This window comes from Cucumis sativus, chromosome 3 (assembly GCF_000004075.3).
Source record: "Cucumis sativus cultivar 9930 chromosome 3, Cucumber_9930_V3, whole genome shotgun sequence".
In the NCBI taxonomy this organism is placed as follows: domain Eukaryota; kingdom Viridiplantae; phylum Streptophyta; class Magnoliopsida; order Cucurbitales; family Cucurbitaceae; genus Cucumis; species Cucumis sativus.
In genome coordinates this window covers 39,035,611-39,054,147 of record NC_026657.2, presented here as the reverse complement: position 1 = coordinate 39,054,147, position 18,537 = coordinate 39,035,611, and the positions used below count along the sequence as shown (strand labels likewise).

The 18,537-nt window shown below is 31.4% G+C and overlaps 1 protein-coding gene across 5 annotated transcripts; it reads left to right on the top strand.

Annotated features, from left to right (window-relative positions):
• The first annotated feature begins 2,359 nt into the window (after window positions 1-2,359).
• On the top strand, window positions 2,360-17,014 carry LOC101206836 (WD and tetratricopeptide repeats protein 1). 5 transcript variants are annotated; one of them, XM_011654271.2, is made up of 20 exons: window positions 2,360-2,587; window positions 3,662-3,730; window positions 4,759-4,836; window positions 6,105-6,239; window positions 6,346-6,453; window positions 6,603-6,731; window positions 8,194-8,309; window positions 8,416-8,533; window positions 9,059-9,164; window positions 9,810-9,952; window positions 10,035-10,202; window positions 10,879-10,989; window positions 11,387-11,498; window positions 12,209-12,456; window positions 12,708-12,798; window positions 13,617-13,712; window positions 14,031-14,101; window positions 14,174-14,301; window positions 15,541-15,679; window positions 16,654-17,014. In XM_011654271.2, exons 1-19 carry the CDS (start codon window positions 2,516-2,518, stop codon window positions 15,620-15,622), a joined length of 2,181 nt encoding a protein of 726 aa, XP_011652573.1. In that variant the 5' UTR covers window positions 2,360-2,515; the 3' UTR covers window positions 15,623-15,679; window positions 16,654-17,014. The 5 variants fall into 5 exon arrangements, with proteins under 5 accessions (XP_011652573.1, XP_011652572.1, XP_031738860.1 ...); XM_011654270.2 differs by having other exon boundaries at window positions 12,113-12,456; XM_031883000.1 differs by lacking the exon at window positions 2,360-2,587 and adding an exon at window positions 5,204-5,254 and having other exon boundaries at window positions 3,715-3,730; window positions 12,113-12,456.
• The last annotated feature ends 1,523 nt before the right edge of the window (window positions 17,015-18,537 follow it).

Genomic DNA, 18,537 nt, shown 5'->3' with positions numbered 1-18,537 from the left:
TTTGTGAAAATGTAAAAAATGAAAATGGGAGGAAAGAAAATTTAAAGGTGAGAAGAGGGACACAAAGAAGGTTAAATACGAACGATGGCAAAGTTAGGTAAAGATGACGATAGAGCGAGGACGATGAAACCTTTCCTCTCCCTATGCACCTATTTGAATCTCGAAAATTTCTGATTTCTATTTTTTTTAATTTATCCATTTTGTAAAATTTTATTCTCAACGAGTTCAATACATTACATATTTTCATAATAAAAAAGTTAATTTAAAAGATATAAATTAATAAATGATATAAATGAATTTAGGTACTAAGCCAATGACATCCATCTAGACAATATGAAAAGGAAACAATTTTAAATTTAAAAGGATGTATCTATCAAAGTCTTGCTAAAGTCTTTTATTATTAACAAAATTATTTAAAATTAATTCTCAATAAAAGTTGTCAAATATTATAACTTAATTCATCATCTAAAATACAGAAAATTGATAATATGAGCTCAATTCAACTGACATCTATAAATACACGTACACATGAGATTACAAATTCAAATTCCTTTTACCCAAATTGTACTAAAACAAAATTGTACTATTTAACAATTAAGTAATTTTTTTAATTAATTCAGTTAAAACTATATTTAAAACCAAGAGTAATTGGAATCGATAAACTTTTAGAACTAATAATTAAATTTAAAATAACATTTTTAAGAAATCCTAAATATATAAAAAAAAATTTATCAAAGAGACACTGATTGACTTCCACTAACGATTTGATCGGTTGATTGCTATAGTTACAAACGTCTTTATAATTAAACCTACAAAAATCGCATGATAAAAATAACTCAACATGGATGGATATTTTAATTAATTAGAATATTATCATAAGATAATAAAAGTTCCATACAATGAATGTGAGAAATTAGTTGAACCTAATGTTCAATGAACCTTAGGATTAAGGCATATACCATATTATTTTTGGTTAATCGGAAAAAAATAGCATCATTTTGGTTATAAAAAATTCGTACGAATCGAAAAAGATTGAAACTATTTACAAAATATAGCAAAAAAATAAAATAAAAACGTGTTATGGAAAATTTGATAGATTCTACTATATTTTGTAAATAGTTTAATTCTTGAAAAATTGCATTAGATGACAACAAAAATTAGATAAAAACCGCTCATAACATATCTTTTTTGGCATATTACAAATTTGACAAATATGACTACTAATTGACAGTAATCCGATGATAAACTAAATTGAAGGGAGTCTTGTCGTGTGTATTGATTTTAGAATTTTCACTACGATATCAAAAACGTTCTTAAGCATTAAAAACATTGACATAATTTTAAACTTTCAAAATTTTCTTGTTCGATTCATAATAACATTCACTTTTTCTTTAAATCAACTAATCTATTGGATATAAACATAAAAGTTGTGTACTATAAACTTGAAGTTTTATGTTCAGTATTTTCGAAAATTCTAAAAACAGTCGAATAAGTTAAGAACTTATTTAGGTATGTAAATGAAATTCACCATTGTTACTCTTAACTTATTAACTTTTACCTCATTTTTATTTTTGGTTTTTTTTTTTAAATAAAAAGAGGATAAAAATTGATCCAACGTTTAATATTTAAAATTAGAAAAATGTACATGAAAGTTTTTATAACATTATTTCTATAAGTAGTTGTGATACTTAATGTGAATATTGATTAGGTAAATGATATTGAATGATGTTTGTTTGAGATAAATATAATAGTAACAACAATATTGAGACTAATTTTTGATTGAATCAACTAATCATAAATAATGTTAGTTTTTTAATATATAGTATATAATAAATATAAAGTCGAAGAGTGACTCGAGCCCGTAGTCCTATATAAAATTGGTCATGTTTTCTTTCGAGAATATTTTTTGGTAGCAATTTGATAAAGTACCTTTTAGAAGAACCAAATTGAGTTTTCTACGTAATTTTTCATCTTAAAGGTGAAAGATTCGATCATTCATTTTACAGTTGTTCTACTAAAAGTATTTGCTATAATATATTTTAAAATCAACCGATAATAATAAAGAGCTTTTTATTAAAAAATGTGAAAAATAGATTATTTGATAGAAGATAAAATTTTATGGATTTAGTGGTTAAATAGTTTGTCAAATTTTTATTCTGTTTTTTTGGAAAAATCTCCGAATTTTTCTTTTCTTTTAAATTTGAGTAAAGTTTGAGATATTTTTTTAATGTAATATAAGATTAGAAAGAAAATAGATTTTAGAGGCTATTTTTTAATTTAGAAAATTAATTAAAATATTTATAAAATATGAAAAAGTATTTATAAGTAAGATTAATTAATTGTCAGAGGAAGTTCATCTAATTCGCCCGTATATAAATATTTGGACAGACCTCAAAGACGGTTCTCAGCTTGGAGCGAAAATTGTAGAATGATCGGAATCCTTCACTGCAGCAACTGCAGATTATCCTTCGGAGTTTGATTTCCCCTAGGGTTTCTTTGAGTTCTCTACCGTCTAATGGAGGACTTCGCCTTTCACGATGGCAACGTATGCGCTTTGCTTGAGAGCAGGCACATCAACTTTCGTCAAGTATGTCTAATTGATCTTTTTTTTTTTTCTTTCTTTTTCTTTTTCTCTTCTCATCGAGGTTGCATTTGTTCAACTTCAAGTGTTGAGTTACTTGAATTTTTTTCTTGGATAGGATGTGAATTGTAGGCGTATTTTGCTTTTTGTGGCGTGAACGTACTTTCATTAGGAGGAGATTGTTAGCGTGAATTTTGGATATATCATTCTCCTTATTGGATTTAGTTGAATTTTTTTGTTAGAGGCGAAGTGAGGAGTTCGTTGTTATGAAATGAATATAGGAAATATTGGATTGTTTGAAGGCTGTTTGTGGACGATAAGCAATGCAAATTTGGTTCGGTCGATTTGGAAGTTTCTGAAATTGCTAAAATAAATGTTCATTTTAGTGCGTCTTTTTTACTTATTTGATCAATTTCCTTGATGTGTCATTAGTCGAAGCAAGATGTAACAGTAGTAAAGCATTTGATTATGATCATTATTGTTTTCATTCGTATTCTTGACATTGGAATTATCTCTTAATTCTTTGCCTACGGATACTTTTTTTTTAAAAGTTGTAAAGGAGGATGCAGCATTATTTTTTTAAAAAAAACAAGGCAAATTTAAAGTTGAACAACTTAGATCCCTAGGCATGAGATAGATTGCTGTTTGACTGTTATACAAGCATTTCCGGATTAAATTCTATTGTTATGTTCTCACTTTTTCATTCTCTATTTAACAGAACACGACAGAAAACATAGTTTTGAAGATTAATATGTTATTCATTCATCGATGAATATATATGAAATCCCAGACTATACGTATAAAATGAGGATGTCTAGGTTCCAAAGGAAAATAATATCAGCATGCCATTTTCTTATTTTAAAGTTCATTTTCAGCTTTACTTTCTTGGTGACTTGTTTTATATGTTATATGTTATTTTCAATGTTCATCAAGTAGTATTGCATTCTGAAGGAAGGAAAAAAATTGTGATATGCTTCACTTAATATGGAAACATAAGGGTCCACTTTATGAAATCAAATTTTATGAAGATTTTGATTTTCTCTCGTATGAATTTGTTTGATAAGTCATATATGTATGCAGGATCCCGCCTATGGTTTGCAGATGCACTCATCATTCATCCAAAGACTCTCCCAGGAAAAGGAACTGGAGGTCTGTATGGATTTAAGTTTCTATCCGTTTTGATGTCTAAAGTTGTTCTATTTACAGTGGTTGCACCCTTTTTTGTACGTCCTATATTCTTTGAAAAATTTCAATGAAAGTGCAGGTACCTAAAAAAACAACAATTTTCTTTTTGTTGTTAGTTTAAAAATAAATGAAGAACCAGCATTTCAGATAAATTGAAAGAAAAAGAAAACACTGTTCTTACATCACATATTCTTTGTTGAAATTATATGTGAAGCTTTATGTTTTATACTGTGTCAGGTTCATGGTGTACCTGGTAATAGTATAATTATCCATGTCATTTAAAATGCCTCCCCACCCATTTGATATACTGCTGGTTTCTCTCCTATTTATTATGGGGATGAAACACTTCTAAATATGTCAAAAGATTGAGGAGATATGGTCTCTTATGAGATTTAATGCCTTCCTTTGGACATCAGTTATTAGAGCTTTTTGTGAAAACCCTTTTGTGTTTGATTGTTTCAGTCTTTCAGATTGGACCCATTTCTTCTGTAGCTAGTTTGGGGTTTAGGCTCCCCTTTTGATGGCTGATTTTGTTTTCCCCTTCAAACTGTTACATTTTTATTCCATGAAAGAAGGTTTTCTGATTAAAAAACATACTGGCGGAAGATAAATGGGCCCGTTGCTTTTTATTGGACGTTGTTTCTTATTTGTTGTTTTAAGCTGTATGAACACAAGTTGTTGACTACATATTCTTTTCTCATTGAAAGTTATCAAATTAGTTCCTGGCGGTTATATTCTCTTAAGTTAACATTTTTTCAGGTGACTCATGTAGCCTAGTCACTATATTGGACAAGGATTGAAATTATTTTTTTTCCCAAAAAAAAAAGGATGAGGCCAGTTCATACCGTCTTTTGAAGTAGGAGAGAATGATAAAGTCTTTCCTTGCTATGTTGGATGCATGATCTAGTGTTTGTACCTTTTTCTCCCAAATCCGTGCAAATATTGTTTCTCCTTCTTTCCCTTGCGATTCCATCTTTTTTCTCTCTTTTCAGGGGCACCAGGGGTGTGTTAATGCAGTGGCCTGGAATTCTCGTGGTTCGCTTTTGATATCTGGATCAGATGACACTCGAGTAAGAGTTTCCCTTCAGTTTTATGACTTAATTACCTTAGATCTACAGTAGCCTGTGGATGACTCAATGTTTTGGTTTTGGTGGTGGACAAGTTTTATCGTTGAACTATGTTTAGTGGAAACTGGGTCTATTCTTGAAGATTGAATCAATAAATTTGTGGCTCTTTGTGAAAATGACCATATTAGTATGTATTTCTGAATGTTTTTTTCCTGCTGACAACAAATTTCGGACCAAAAGAATTTAAGACAATGATTCCTGTTGTAAAGCAGAATTAAATTCATACCAGTATGAATCTGACTCTATTTTTGTGGAGAATGGTCTCCTACATTGTTAACTTTGCTCATATGGCAACTGCCGATCATTGCAGGTGGTGGTGCATGCAGATTGAGTTAGAAAATGCCTAAAATTTGAATCCCAAGTTAGTCATTTGTGCTGCATGTTGGTGAAGTCTTTAAATGCCTAAAATTTGAGTTGAGAGTGTGGTGATATGTTTTCTTACGGTTTTTGAGACGGAAAATGCTATTTCTATGAAATTTATAGATATTAATAGTTTCTGAATTCTTAAAATTTGACTTATCAAATTTTATTCTCAAGAAATTTTCTTTGGATGGACAATATAAAATTGAAAACTAGAGCTTCGGAACTCGATAAGGAAGATACCAAACTAGAAGCATGAATTCAGATATAGATACAAGGCACAAATGCAACACGGACACACGGCGATGCATCATATTGTAAAATTCTAGGACACGACACGGCAATAACACGTTTATTATAATATATAGTTTAAGAAATATTTATCATTTTTATATTAAAGAAAATTCAAAGCAATTAGGCCGATGCATTTGGCTTAAAAAAGTTAGCTTAATGTATTACACACTCAAAAGTTATTATTATTGTCATATATGTGGCTTTTTAGACTAAGCATTCTATGCATGTCTTAACACTTTTGATGCACTAACATGTGTACAACAAGTGTCCGACACGTGTCAGACACGGACATGCTAACTGAACTAAAGTGTCCGTGCTTCTTAGCACCAAAGATATAACCCTGAATATTTTATCCCAATGTTATTGGAATTGTATTTAGTTAAGGCAGTAATGATTAGTTGATATTGAAGGATTAGCATGTTTCTACCTCATCTCTTAGATGGTAATTGGTTTATCTGTGTTTGTATTGCATAATGCATAAACTCTTTTTTTAATCTCCATTCTTTGAAGAAAAAATATGTTCTCTGGAAGTTATTGTTAATCATGCTTTTTTGCAGATAAACATCTGGAGCTATTCTGGTCGAAAACTATTGCACTCTGTGGATACTGGGCATTCTGCAAACATATTTTGCACAAAATTTGTTCCTGAAATGTCTGATGATCTTGTGCTCTCGGGAGCTGGGGATGCAGAGGTTTAATATGCTATAGTGCAAAATTTCTCATGGATGTTTATGCTTGCAGTTGGATTTTGCTCACTATTTCTCTTTTTGCGGGGGGTGGGGGTTGTTTTCTTTACAGGTGAGGTTGTTTAATTTATCTCGCTTAAGAGGGAGAGGACAAGATGATAATCCCATAGCCCCATCAGCTTTGTATCGCTGTCACGCCAGAAGAGTAAAAAAATTAGCTGTAAGCAACTCAATGGGAAATATATTTTCGTAATTTCTACCAACTAGGCGTAAGATTTATTTATTATGAATGATCAGGTTGTGCTGTAGTAAATTTTGGTTAAATCTCATGTATTTCGTTTTGAGAATATCTTTCTTCTATTCTTGAAGGTTGAAATAGGGAATCCAAATGTAGTATGGAGTGCTAGTGAGGACGGAACTCTTAGACAGCATGACTTTCGAGAGGGCATGTCTTGTCCTCCTGATGGAGCTTCTCACCAAGAATGCCACAATGTTCTTGTAAGTAGCATTTTGTCCAGAATTTTTTGTTTTTTTTCCTGTTAAATCACCCATCAATAAAAAATTTTTAGGGAAAATTTCAAAAATGATAAAGTGAGGCAAAATATTTACACTTCATAGCAAAATCAAGTGTAATGGGTTTTTGTCCTTTAGTGATTTTTTGCTATGAAGTGTATTTGTTTTTTTATTTTTATTTTATTTATTATTATTCTTGAAAAAACCCAAAAAATTTAAGTAAATGTGTTGTGGTAAATTTAGTCTTATTATCTATACTTGGACTTCCTCTGCTTGTGGTGGGCTCATAAATGTATTTAAGGCCCAACGCATAGTTACCAATATTAATTAAGGAGGTGAGGTAATGACTTGACAAGGGTTCGAATACTATGCCTCCTGCTTTGGCATCATGCCAGATAAATCGCCAATCATTTGACACCCCTTAACACTTGTATTTGATGAACTAGTTATGTGGGAACCTTCTTCTTCTTCATTTCCCCCCCCATATTCTTGCTAGTTGAGAAGCAAGGTTCTTCCATATTCTTGCTAGTTTGTACCTCCTTGGCTCCTTTGCTTAATTCATTCTGTTTCTTAACAAATACAATTTAGTGATATGAATCAGCCTTCTGAGTTACGGACAAAATGGTTTTATCTACAATAATTTTCTTTTACTTGCTGTTACTCTAGAAGGATTTCTCGATACTTATTTAACAAGGAGCTGCTAGTCTTGATCAAGTTACCATCAATTTTCTCCTCTGAATTATGCATTTATTATTTCAGATGGCATGTCAGTCTGGTAGTTATATCCTAATATTCCTTTACTTTGATCAATGTTGAAGCTTAATGGACACTGCAACCCTAACCATCACTTTTTTGGGTGGGGATGTGAGCAGGAGTTAGCTGTGATGTTTGATTCAGTATTATGACAGCAGCATCTATTCTATTTTGCGTACTCATAAAAATGGCTATTTTGAACACAATTAGTCGCATTAGTGAATGTGATGGCATGTTATTTTGTTAGGTAATAGTTAAAAACATGTATGGCTAACATGAGCTTAGTTCAATGTTTAAAGTATTTTTATTTTTCCTAAGAGATCGATGGTTCAAATCCCATTATATTCTAATTCGTTTTGGGCCATAGCTTAATGGTATATGCTGCTTATATTTGGGCATTGGTCACTTGACTGTTCTGTATTTATGATGTTTGGTTAGTTCTTTTTGGATTGGAGTCTTTTCAGTTGTAAGTGGTGGGACTCCTTTTTTTAGTTTTCCCCTCTCTTGTTTGCTCTTGTATTATTTCATTTTTTCAATCAAAATTTAGTTTCTTACCAAGAAAAAAGACTTACAAAAAAGAAAAAACGACAAGCTTTTGAAGACGCTTATCCAACAATTTTTTTAAAAATTATTCTTGTTAAAAAAATGGTATCAGTTATAAGGTTCATTTTTTTCACATTAAGCTCATTGTCAGCTTGATTTGCGGTGTGGAGCAAAGAGGTCATTGGCTGATCCTCCCCGACAAACCCTTGCTTTGAAATCCTGTGATATTAGTTCCACTAGGCCTCATTTACTTCTGGTTGGTGGAAGGTATTCTACTATTGCTAACTCTTTGTATGGAGGAATTGCTTAAAAGGAAGTAAAAGTGTAAGAGCCCAAGTTTTCCTGTCCAACTTCATTTAATTTTTATTTGCAGTGATGCATTTGCACGGTTATATGATAGAAGGATGCTGCCACCCTTATCTTCCAGCCAGAAGAGGATGTCGCCACCTCCTTGCGTTAGCTACTTCTGTCCAATGCATCTATCTGATCGGGTGAGTTCAGTAACTGCTATTAATCATCGTGTATATCAAAGATACTATTATTTCCTGAGTGGAGAAACATGATTGAACAGTAAATAATCTAGAAAGTCAAATTTTGTATATGCAAAACGTGGTAGAAAGACAGTTCTTGTGGTCAATATGTATTCTGCATAACCCAGAAGAATGCTTCTCTCTACTTTTTTTTTTTTGGGAGGGGGGGTATTGCATTCATGTTATCTGACGTCATCCTAATTAGTAGGAATGCCAAAAAAAAAAAGAGTGAGAATCCACTATTTATTCATACATACCCAGACACCCAGCATAACATTATGGTTGTTACCAAATTTTTTGGGTATGTTACTATCCTAATGGACTCTTTCGATTAGAAGAATAACTTTGCTGTTGTTGAAGTCGATGTTTTTTCATTTCAGTGGGGGATAAAAAATGATGTTTTAAAAAATGTAATTGCTAATTCTAATTCTAACCATCTTTGTTTTTACCAATTCAAATTTCTAATCTCAACTCTGTTCTTTTTAGGTTCGTTCGGGTTTGCATTTGACTCATGTTACTTTTAGTCCGAATGGAGAAGAGATCCTGCTTAGCTATAGTGGAGAACATGTATACTTGATGAATGTAAATCATGGTATCTTAATTTGTCTGAAAATTTAAGCTTATTCATTTCATTTGTCTTTTTTTTTATTCAATCGTTCTTATTTGTTTTCATTAACTTTTCTATCAGAAATTCATTTAGAGTTCAACACATACTGTATAGTAGTAGCTAAAGTTACTTTTGTATGAATTAACTTATTAAGTAGAATAATCTCAGTACACATACATTAATTTCATATAGTAATGTAATTTATTTTGGTTCACTAATATGCTCATATTGGCTGTAAATAATGTAACTGGATCTGAGATAATAAATAAATCTATAATTAATTCACATTTCCACATACCATACGTAGTAGTCAATAGGCATCCTATTTCCAACCACTTCATTCTCATTCCTGTATGTACAAGTATTCAACCTTGGAAAGAGTTGGCATGTTGAAATCTGAGAATTTGTGGATTTTGGTTTTATGATATTAACATGTACATGTCTGTTTTGAAACTAAGATATGATGATATATTAAGAAGGATCCTATTTGTGAATATTCTGTTTTAGTTTGCAATCAGTGTTTTATGAATTAGTATAATGCCAATTACTGTATTTGTGAAACAATAATTTGATACTTGATGTGTTTTGATTTTGTTCTGCTGAACTGTATATCTATGTTTCTCCCCACAGGTGGACTAGGAACAATGCAGTATACATCAGGAGATGTTTCTAAGTTAATGAGCTTCACTCCTGTACTCAATGGATTCGAATTGCAACATCATGTTTCCAATCTATCTAATAGTTTTCCTTTAAATTGTGGTGGTAATGCAAAGGTTTGACTCTCAAACAAATGCTTTAAATGAACAATGTTTTTATTTGTATGGTTCAAGGTTTAATTTAACCAGTATTTTTCAGCTTGATAGAAGCAGAAAATTATTACAAATTGCTGAAAAATGCTTGGAGGGTGGGAACTACTTTGGTGGAATTGAAGCATGCAATGAAATTTTGGATGGAAATGGTCGTAATATTGGTGTTATTCTTAAGCACGATTCATTATGCACTCGTGCTGCTTTACTACTCAAGGTTCGTTACTAAGACGTCAGATTTATTGCTTCAAATTCTTGTTCCATTTCAAATTTTTATATTTATCTTAGCCAATCTTCTGTCGTCCTTTTTTATTTTACGTGTGTGTGTGTGTAGCAGCAGTTTTTTTGTTGGCAGTTGTGGACATTCCTTGAGGAATCACAGATTGTAGCTAGTAAATGAAAGGGACTTTTCTTTTGCCTTTCATCTAAAAGGGAACTTAAAAAAATCTTTTGATCTTATTTGAAGGTTTTTTGTTTTGCTTTTCCATAAATATTTGTAATCTTCTTTCTGTTGCGAGTATTCACTATCTCCTGATCACAAATTGTTGGTTTGGTTTGGTTCAATGGCTCCACATCTTCTCTATCTCTCTCTATTATGATTTGCTTTTAAAAAAAGTAATATGATTCATTTAATGCCTTCTGTTTTGTTTTACTTATTTTTATTATTAATGCGGAATAAGTTTGAAGAGGACCATTGGTTGTCTCTGTGAGTCAGAAAAGAATTGCTATCTACTTCTGATTGCTACTTCGAAGTTGTCTTGTGATGTTAATTTTTCTTTAGTTGGGCTTGGGAGCATCTGCAGTGACATGCTATTTTCCCTCCATACTCTCGCATATTTCTATATTAGTATAGTCTTTGATTTCTACTTAAAAATAAATAAAATCATTTTCAGCGGAAGTGGAAGAATGATGTTCATATGGCCATAAGAGATTGTTACAGTGCTAGGAAAATAGATCATTCCTCTTTCAGAGCACATTACTACATGTGCGAAGCTCTATCACAGGTAATTCTTATGTCATTCTGAGCTATTGATTGCTGTAGTTCTTTAACTATGTTTCTAGCATAAATTTTATTGTTTAAGATAAGACATTGAGTCTCTAAGGTTATCTAGTGTCTTTCTGGGTAAAATCCTTTCATTAGTTTGAAGTTCGTATGTATCAACAGTATATTGAAAATTTTCAGAATTTTCATGCTGTTCTTTAATCTATATGTGGAAATTAGGACTGTTTGTTACAGTCATTCTGCTCGTATCCAGTTCAGGTTATTCTGAAAAACTCCCTCCCAAGAGAATATTATTTTCCTTCAATGAATAACACTCATGAAGATGTTGGATTTGGAAAACATTACAAGCTGTAGCGAAAGATTTAATCCTCGCTTTTTTTCCTTTCCTTCTCTTGCAGTTGGGTAGACATAAGGAAGCTCTAGATTTTGCATTTGCTGCTCAGTGTTTAGCCCCGTCTAATTCTGAAGTCGCAGAGAAGGTGGAAAGTATAAAGAGGGACCTCGCAGCAGGTAAAATTTTGTTTAGAACTTGAAATGTTGATTCATATTTATCTTTGAGTGGAGGATTGTGGAGAGCTGACATACCATGACTCTTTCCGGTGAAGGATTGTGGGATTCAAATAAATGGATTGCTTTTGATGGGAATGAACTGCTCATTTATTAACTACAATGCACTTTTATTTATGCTACTTCAGTTCATTCTGTCAATCGATCCTTTTGGCAGTTGGCTAGCTTTCTTGTTTCCCTCTTTTTTGTTTGTTTGTTTGCACCAGCAATCTTTACGAGTTTCTTCTTTTCGACCACCCATGCTTTATTTTTATTATATTTAAAAATACTCGATGAAAAATTTTATTCTTGTTCCTTCAGTTTTACATCTTGCCATTTTCCTGTACATTTTTGGCTCTCTATTTATTTTATTTTATAATGATACCAGCTGAATTTGACAAATCAAATAATGACAACAATGACCATCTAAGATATTAAACGGCAAAATGTTTGTTTCCAATTGAAAAAAGAAAACTACAACTTAAAGATATTATTCAGCTTGTTTTAACATGTTTGTATCTTGCCACTTTCCTGCTCATTTTTGGCTTTTGATTTATTTTATTCTATATTGTAACCAGCTGAATTGGAAAAATCAAATAAAGGCAATGATGGAGCTCTAAAATCAGCACCATTAGGTGGTGTATTATCATTAAGTGACTTTCTTTATCGCTCAGATGCGAATAGTGATGTTTCACAAGACGGGCTGAGATCAGAAAGAGAAGATTCTGATTATGATGAGGAGGTGGAGCTGGACTTCGAAACCTTATCAGGTGATGAATCCCATGATGTTGATTCCAACGTTCTACATGGAAGTTTAAATCTTAGAATACATAGACGTATTGATCCATCAAGAGAGCGGGTTGGTCCAAATGGCTCCTGTGGGTCTCCTTCATCATCACAAAATGATGCAACACTTTATCAGGTTCTAGTAATACTTTAATTTTGACTTCTATAAATTTCCTCATTGAAAGAATTACTAATTTCAAAAGATTCGTTTCTTCAAAAGTAGCGTTTGTTTTTGTTATAAGTTATTTATAACCCAACTATGACTTTTGCTTCAATTGGCAAGTGCCCAGGATTATTTAGTTTGGATTTGAATATTATTAGCTTCTACACGTTTACCTTTACATGATGATATTTCATTCTGAGTAATTTATGTTACTTCACGTGCAGCCTGAACCTGTGATTGATATGAAACAAAGATATGTTGGTCATTGTAATATCGGAACTGATATTAAACAAGCCAGTTTTCTCGGGCAAAAAGGTATTTCCTGAACCATGGGATTGGAAAATTTGGGTTCATGCTACCTTGTTTTATATGACAAGGAAGTTAACATCCTTATCCTTTTGCACCCAAATCTCAATCCTCTCTATTCCCTTCAAAAAATAATAACTAAAATTCCTCTTGAATTGTGTGTTCTTGAGTTCGAGTGATGTTTAGTCCTTTGTTGGGTTTATTACTTCTTTGAGGGCCTCGTTGGTGAAGCTTTCTCTAGTTTTCGGTGAGATCAGAGACTTTTTTTTTATTAATTGGCTCCTCTAATTGTGAACACTTTTTTAAGAAAATTATTTTAAATGATAAAACTTCTAATTTTTTTTATAAATATAGAAAAATATCACCATGTATCTGGCATAGTATCTTGGTCTATTGCATGGTTATATTTTGGTTCATTTTGTTATTTTCAAAATAAGTCTTCTTTTATTCGTCTTCCTTTTTTCTGTCTTTTTTTGCGATAGTCCGTTATTCTTGAACTTATCTTCCTCCAAAGCGTATCTTCTGTGGTCACCCTATGGAAATGGTCTTTTTGTTGTTGTTATTGTTATTATTACTTTTTTTTTGGTGTGTGTGTATCACTATCAAACGTGAATTGATTAGATTGAATCATACCGTAAATGACGGTATAGTAATTTTATACTTTTAGTTGAAGTAGAAGATCATGTTTGTGCTAATTTTTAATCAGGGAAGAACGGCGAGGGGTTGTAAAATATAAGTGCCAATTTTGGTTTTTAGAAAGAAGCATATACGATGTTAATACTTGTGAGATAATTTTTATATTGATCTCTTTGAAATGATCTTTCCAGGTGAATATGTTGCCAGTGGTAGTGATGATGGTAGATGGTTTATTTGGGAAAAGGAAACTGGTAGGCTGATTAAAATACTTGTTGGAGATGGAGCTGGTAAATACCTTCACATAATTTTAAATATGTATTGTTATTCTTTAGGCTTGGTTTACTAACCATTTTGCATTTTTGGTTTTTTGTTTTTGAAAATTAAGTACAAGTATAAGAGTTGTTTTCTTAAGCAAAATTTGGAAGAAGAGGAAATACTTCTTTAGTTTTCAAAGTTTGGTTCAACTTTTTTTAGAATATGGATAAGAAGTGAATAAATAAACAAATTGAGAGGTGGAAGAAGTGTTTTTAGACCTAATTTTAAAAAGACTAAATACCAAATGCTGAAATATTACAAATCCTGTTCATTCATTTTTTTTTCTTCAGTTGTGAATTGCGTGCAAAGTCATCCATTTGATTGTGCAATTGCTACGAGTGGGATCGACAATACCATAAAGGCAAGTATATATGAGTTTGGTTCAAATGACGATAGATCTATTTCTCTTTGTTATTGATGTTCTCTGTCACAGCTATGGACTCCAACTGCTCCGGTTCCATCAGTCGTAGCCGGTGGAGCGGTTGGGCCTCAGGAAGCCGACGTGTTGGCTGTAATAGAGAACAATCAACGCAGACTTTGCCGTAATAGAGAAGCCATACTGTAAGCCTCCTGGATTCCTTCTTGTTAATCTAATTCTAACTAGGTTTCCTTGTTTTTAATCTAATTTTAACTTGGTTAAAAAATACTTTTGAAAGTAACAATTTAATTTGTAAAACACTTTTACTTCCTAAACTTTTATGAAAGCAATAATTTAATCCATGAATTTTGGTCAGTAACGATTTAGTTCATAGATTTTTAATTTTGTAATAATTTAGTCTTTCAACTTTAGTATGTAATAGTTTTGTCCTTATACTTTTTTATAATGTAAACTTTTATAATGTAAACTGTGTTTTATAAAAATATCAAGTATCTAATTAGTTTATTTATGCTAAAATCTCATCAACTTAACACTAATTTTCTATCTTACAGTCTAAATCAATAATTGATTTAGAAGTATAAAATTTAAATTGTTACGTAGTAAAGTTTAAGACTAAATTGTTACAAAATTTGAAAGTACAAGAACTAAATTGTTGCGAATTAAGGCCGAGGACTAGATTGTTGCTCTAATGAGTGTTTTGGAATTAAAAGTGATTTTTAATTTTCTAGACTATTATCTACCCAAAAGCTTGAAATAATAGTATCATTAAGTATTTTTCGTTCATTTTTATAACTAATTAAATCATTGTTAAAATATCATTTTGTTATGTATACTTGTTGTTCAATTTTAGATTATACTTTCCATATAATTTCTAATGTTTAAAGGTTTTATTTCTTCTTTAATATATATATTATATTATATTTCCACTTCAACGATGTGTTCTCTCTAATGTTGTATTTTATTTAGTGCGCATCTATTCTTACACCTTGCTCTTAAGTCCTAGAACACTGGTTTAGTCTTACTTTATTTGAGCTCACTTGCAACACACACACACACTCTCATATATATCCACACGCCATGTACCCATTCCCCAAAGTCACTTTAGAGCCTTTGAACCCATTCACTAAAGGTCTTACTTTTTTTGACAATGGTCTCTGCTTATCATTATTTCTTTGGCTGCACATCATAAGTTTGATCTTGGACTAAGAGGAAATATGTTCGAACTATATTCGCTACCTACCTAAGATTTAACTTCCTAACACAAATTTTATAGGATTAGGTTGGTTTAGTGAGAATAATGCATATGCTTGAGTTGGCTCAAACCTTTCCCTGTTTCCTTGCTGCTATATTTTACAGTTTTATTTTTTGTTATATTTTGGAAACTAAAGAATTATGAATCTTTATTATGTGGTGGTGTGTAGGCCTTTTGAAATTTTGGAGCGGTTTAGGATGCATGATTTCTCAGAAGGAAGCCTTCATCCATTTGAATGTGCTCAGAGTTGATATTATAGTGTTCCCCCTCTTTTTTTTCTCTCTTTTGTTTATAATGGATTCACCAAGGTAAGTGATATATATATATATATATATATTAAAATAAAATAAAATAAAATAAAAATGAACCCATTTTCTATGTTTTTAAATCTTTTGATAAGGTTTATTATTAGTTAGTAGTAGTAGTAGTAGTTTCATTTCATGTGCAATCATTGAAATGGATGAGGCTTTCACACGTGCGCAAGGAAGCAATCACATTTCACAATTTCCTGTCTTGTTCCCTAAGTGCGCCACTCTTAGCATCTTATTTGTTGTATTCTGATGCTGACCTCCACACCCACACACATCTATCAATTGAACTTATCAATGCTTACCAGTAGGGGCGATCATAATAGACCGAAAAACCAATTTCGGATTGGTCGGTTAGAGAACGCAAGGGTCGGTTGATGTCGGTTTAGGAAATCTCAAAATATTCAAGACTGACTTTTACTCTTAAAGGATAGAGATTGGTTCAAACATCTACTAAACCGACCATAGTTGGTTTGGTGGCGGTTTGATCCAAGAATTGACTCCGACCAACCGTTCATCACCCTTGGTTCAAGAATGGAAGATAATTTCCATATTATTTGTGTTTTATGCTTCTCTTAGGATGTCAGTTATTAGAGTGTGTTTGTAATTATGTTATTGGTTATGTTCTTTTCTTGGACTGAGGATCTTTTTATAGTTAGTGTTACGACTTCTTAAGACCTTGTTTCTTGTACGTTTTTTTAGCCCTTATTTTCTTTCATTTTTTTCACCAAGTTCGGTTTTGTATATATAAAGAAAAACTAAAATATAATGAGATGAATATGTGTTTGGATACTGGTAAAGAGAAATGTGTAAAAGAAAGTAGTACCACGTTCATTCTCTTTGCACCAAAAATCACTTCTTTATTTAGATTTTGGGAACTTTTTACTCTTTGACATTTGAAAATTTAGGTACGATCAAGTTTGAAATTTTAATTTTTTTGTTTATTTATTTATTTGGTTGAGTTGTTTTGACAGATTGGAATAGCCATAGTTGGTGAATAGCGGAGTTAACACACCAAACATATCGGTCCAACAGAGTTCTATGAGTTGAGGTCATGAGAAGCCTCATTCAAGTTCTCATTATATCACATTTAACAGTCAAGTCAAAGCTACTATTTTTATGGGTGTTCTTTTATTTTTTTTTTTCCTTTTTGCCTTTGTAAATTTTTGTAAATGTTCATTTTGTTGCCTTTTCTTCTTTTCTTCCTTTCTTTTTATTACTTGCCGTTTTCCCATCACAATTTCTTTCATTTTCCTATATGTGGTTGGGTTTATGTTATAATGTACAGAATAAAATAAAGCAGGCAAATCGAGTTTTGAGTATGCCTTTTCCTTCGTTTTTCTTCTTCAATTTTCTATGTATTTGTTTGAAGTATTTCTCAGATTAAAGATAATAACGGAATTATTTATGTCCTAAAATGCAGGCTAGAAACCAAAAGGAGTATGTTAAGAGTTGTAACTACTGATACAATTATACCACTTAAATCCCTCCTTAAAAACTAACTATTATGATGTAGTTAATTATCTAAAAGATAATGATTAATTAGTTTTCTTAGAGTTTTCTTGATATATAGATATTCGTAAGGTTATCGTGGAAGATTAAAAAATTATAAAAAAAAAATGGAGCTAGGAAAAAGAAACAATTTGAATATTTAATCAACTAAAACTAACAAGCGAATTAGTTAATTGATTGACATTTTAGTAGTTAAAAAAAGCTATCTTGGATTGGAGCCAGATTTATGGGTGGGAAAGCCTAACTCGACCTAGTCAGTTAGTTTTTGGCTTGGCCCTTAGGCCTTACCTAGGGTTTTGGCATTGTACTGCCTAGACACCCACTAATCTCTTTATTTCATGTCTATTCTCACCCTAAATTTTATTTTAATTTTGATTACTACTCATGAGTACTAAAACGTTGGGGTAATTAGTAATTAATAGTTTGACCTCTATTTTTTGAAAAACCAACACTAATAAAGAACAATAAAAGTCTATCAATCTTCCATAAGAATTTGAAAAAATTTTATTTTATAAATATGTTTTGTTTATTTTATTATATTAAAAAGTAACCATTTTTTTATACAAATAATAGAAAGATAAAATAATTGCATATATAACACAAAAATTGATAAAGGAATTGTAAAACTCACATCCAACTATCATTTCAAAAGTTTTTTTCTGATTTTTCAGAATTGAAACTTATAAATGATAGCATCCATCCCCGGTCATCATTCAAAATTTTCGTTTTGAGAAATATGCTATCAATTTTGATATTATTGACAACGGCTATCAATTATAACTTTCATTTATCAATGATAGCCATTAAAGGGCAATTTTGATATTTTAAAATTTTTTACAAATCGACGAGTTAACGTTTGTTATTTTTGTAAATATTTTATTCTTGTACTGTATTTTTAATTTATCTTCTAAACGGTGTAATTTGCTATAATTTTCCGGAAGTTTTAACCTTGTTTGAATTCTAATAGACTCATGAGCCCTAAAAGGACTTTAATTCGGCACTCCAACTAATAATAATTTAGTAATAATGAAAATACACACAAAACACTGAAGAAGAGTCTACGGATACGTACCTCGTAAGAAGTACGGAAGAATGCGTATTACAGTTTCCCCCTTTTAAATGAGAAACAGTTTGAGATATTCGCAAACTCAGCGGATTTGCTTCAAATGACAAATGTGGAACCCTGCAGATTTCTCAGATCTGATTTGACAGTCAGTAATTCTCACATTCATAACATCATTATTTCAAACACAACTATTAAAATTTTAGATGAAAATAAAATCATTACGGATATTTGATTAAAATATATAAACAAAAAGAAAAAAGGAAATCCCATAGTGAAAGTA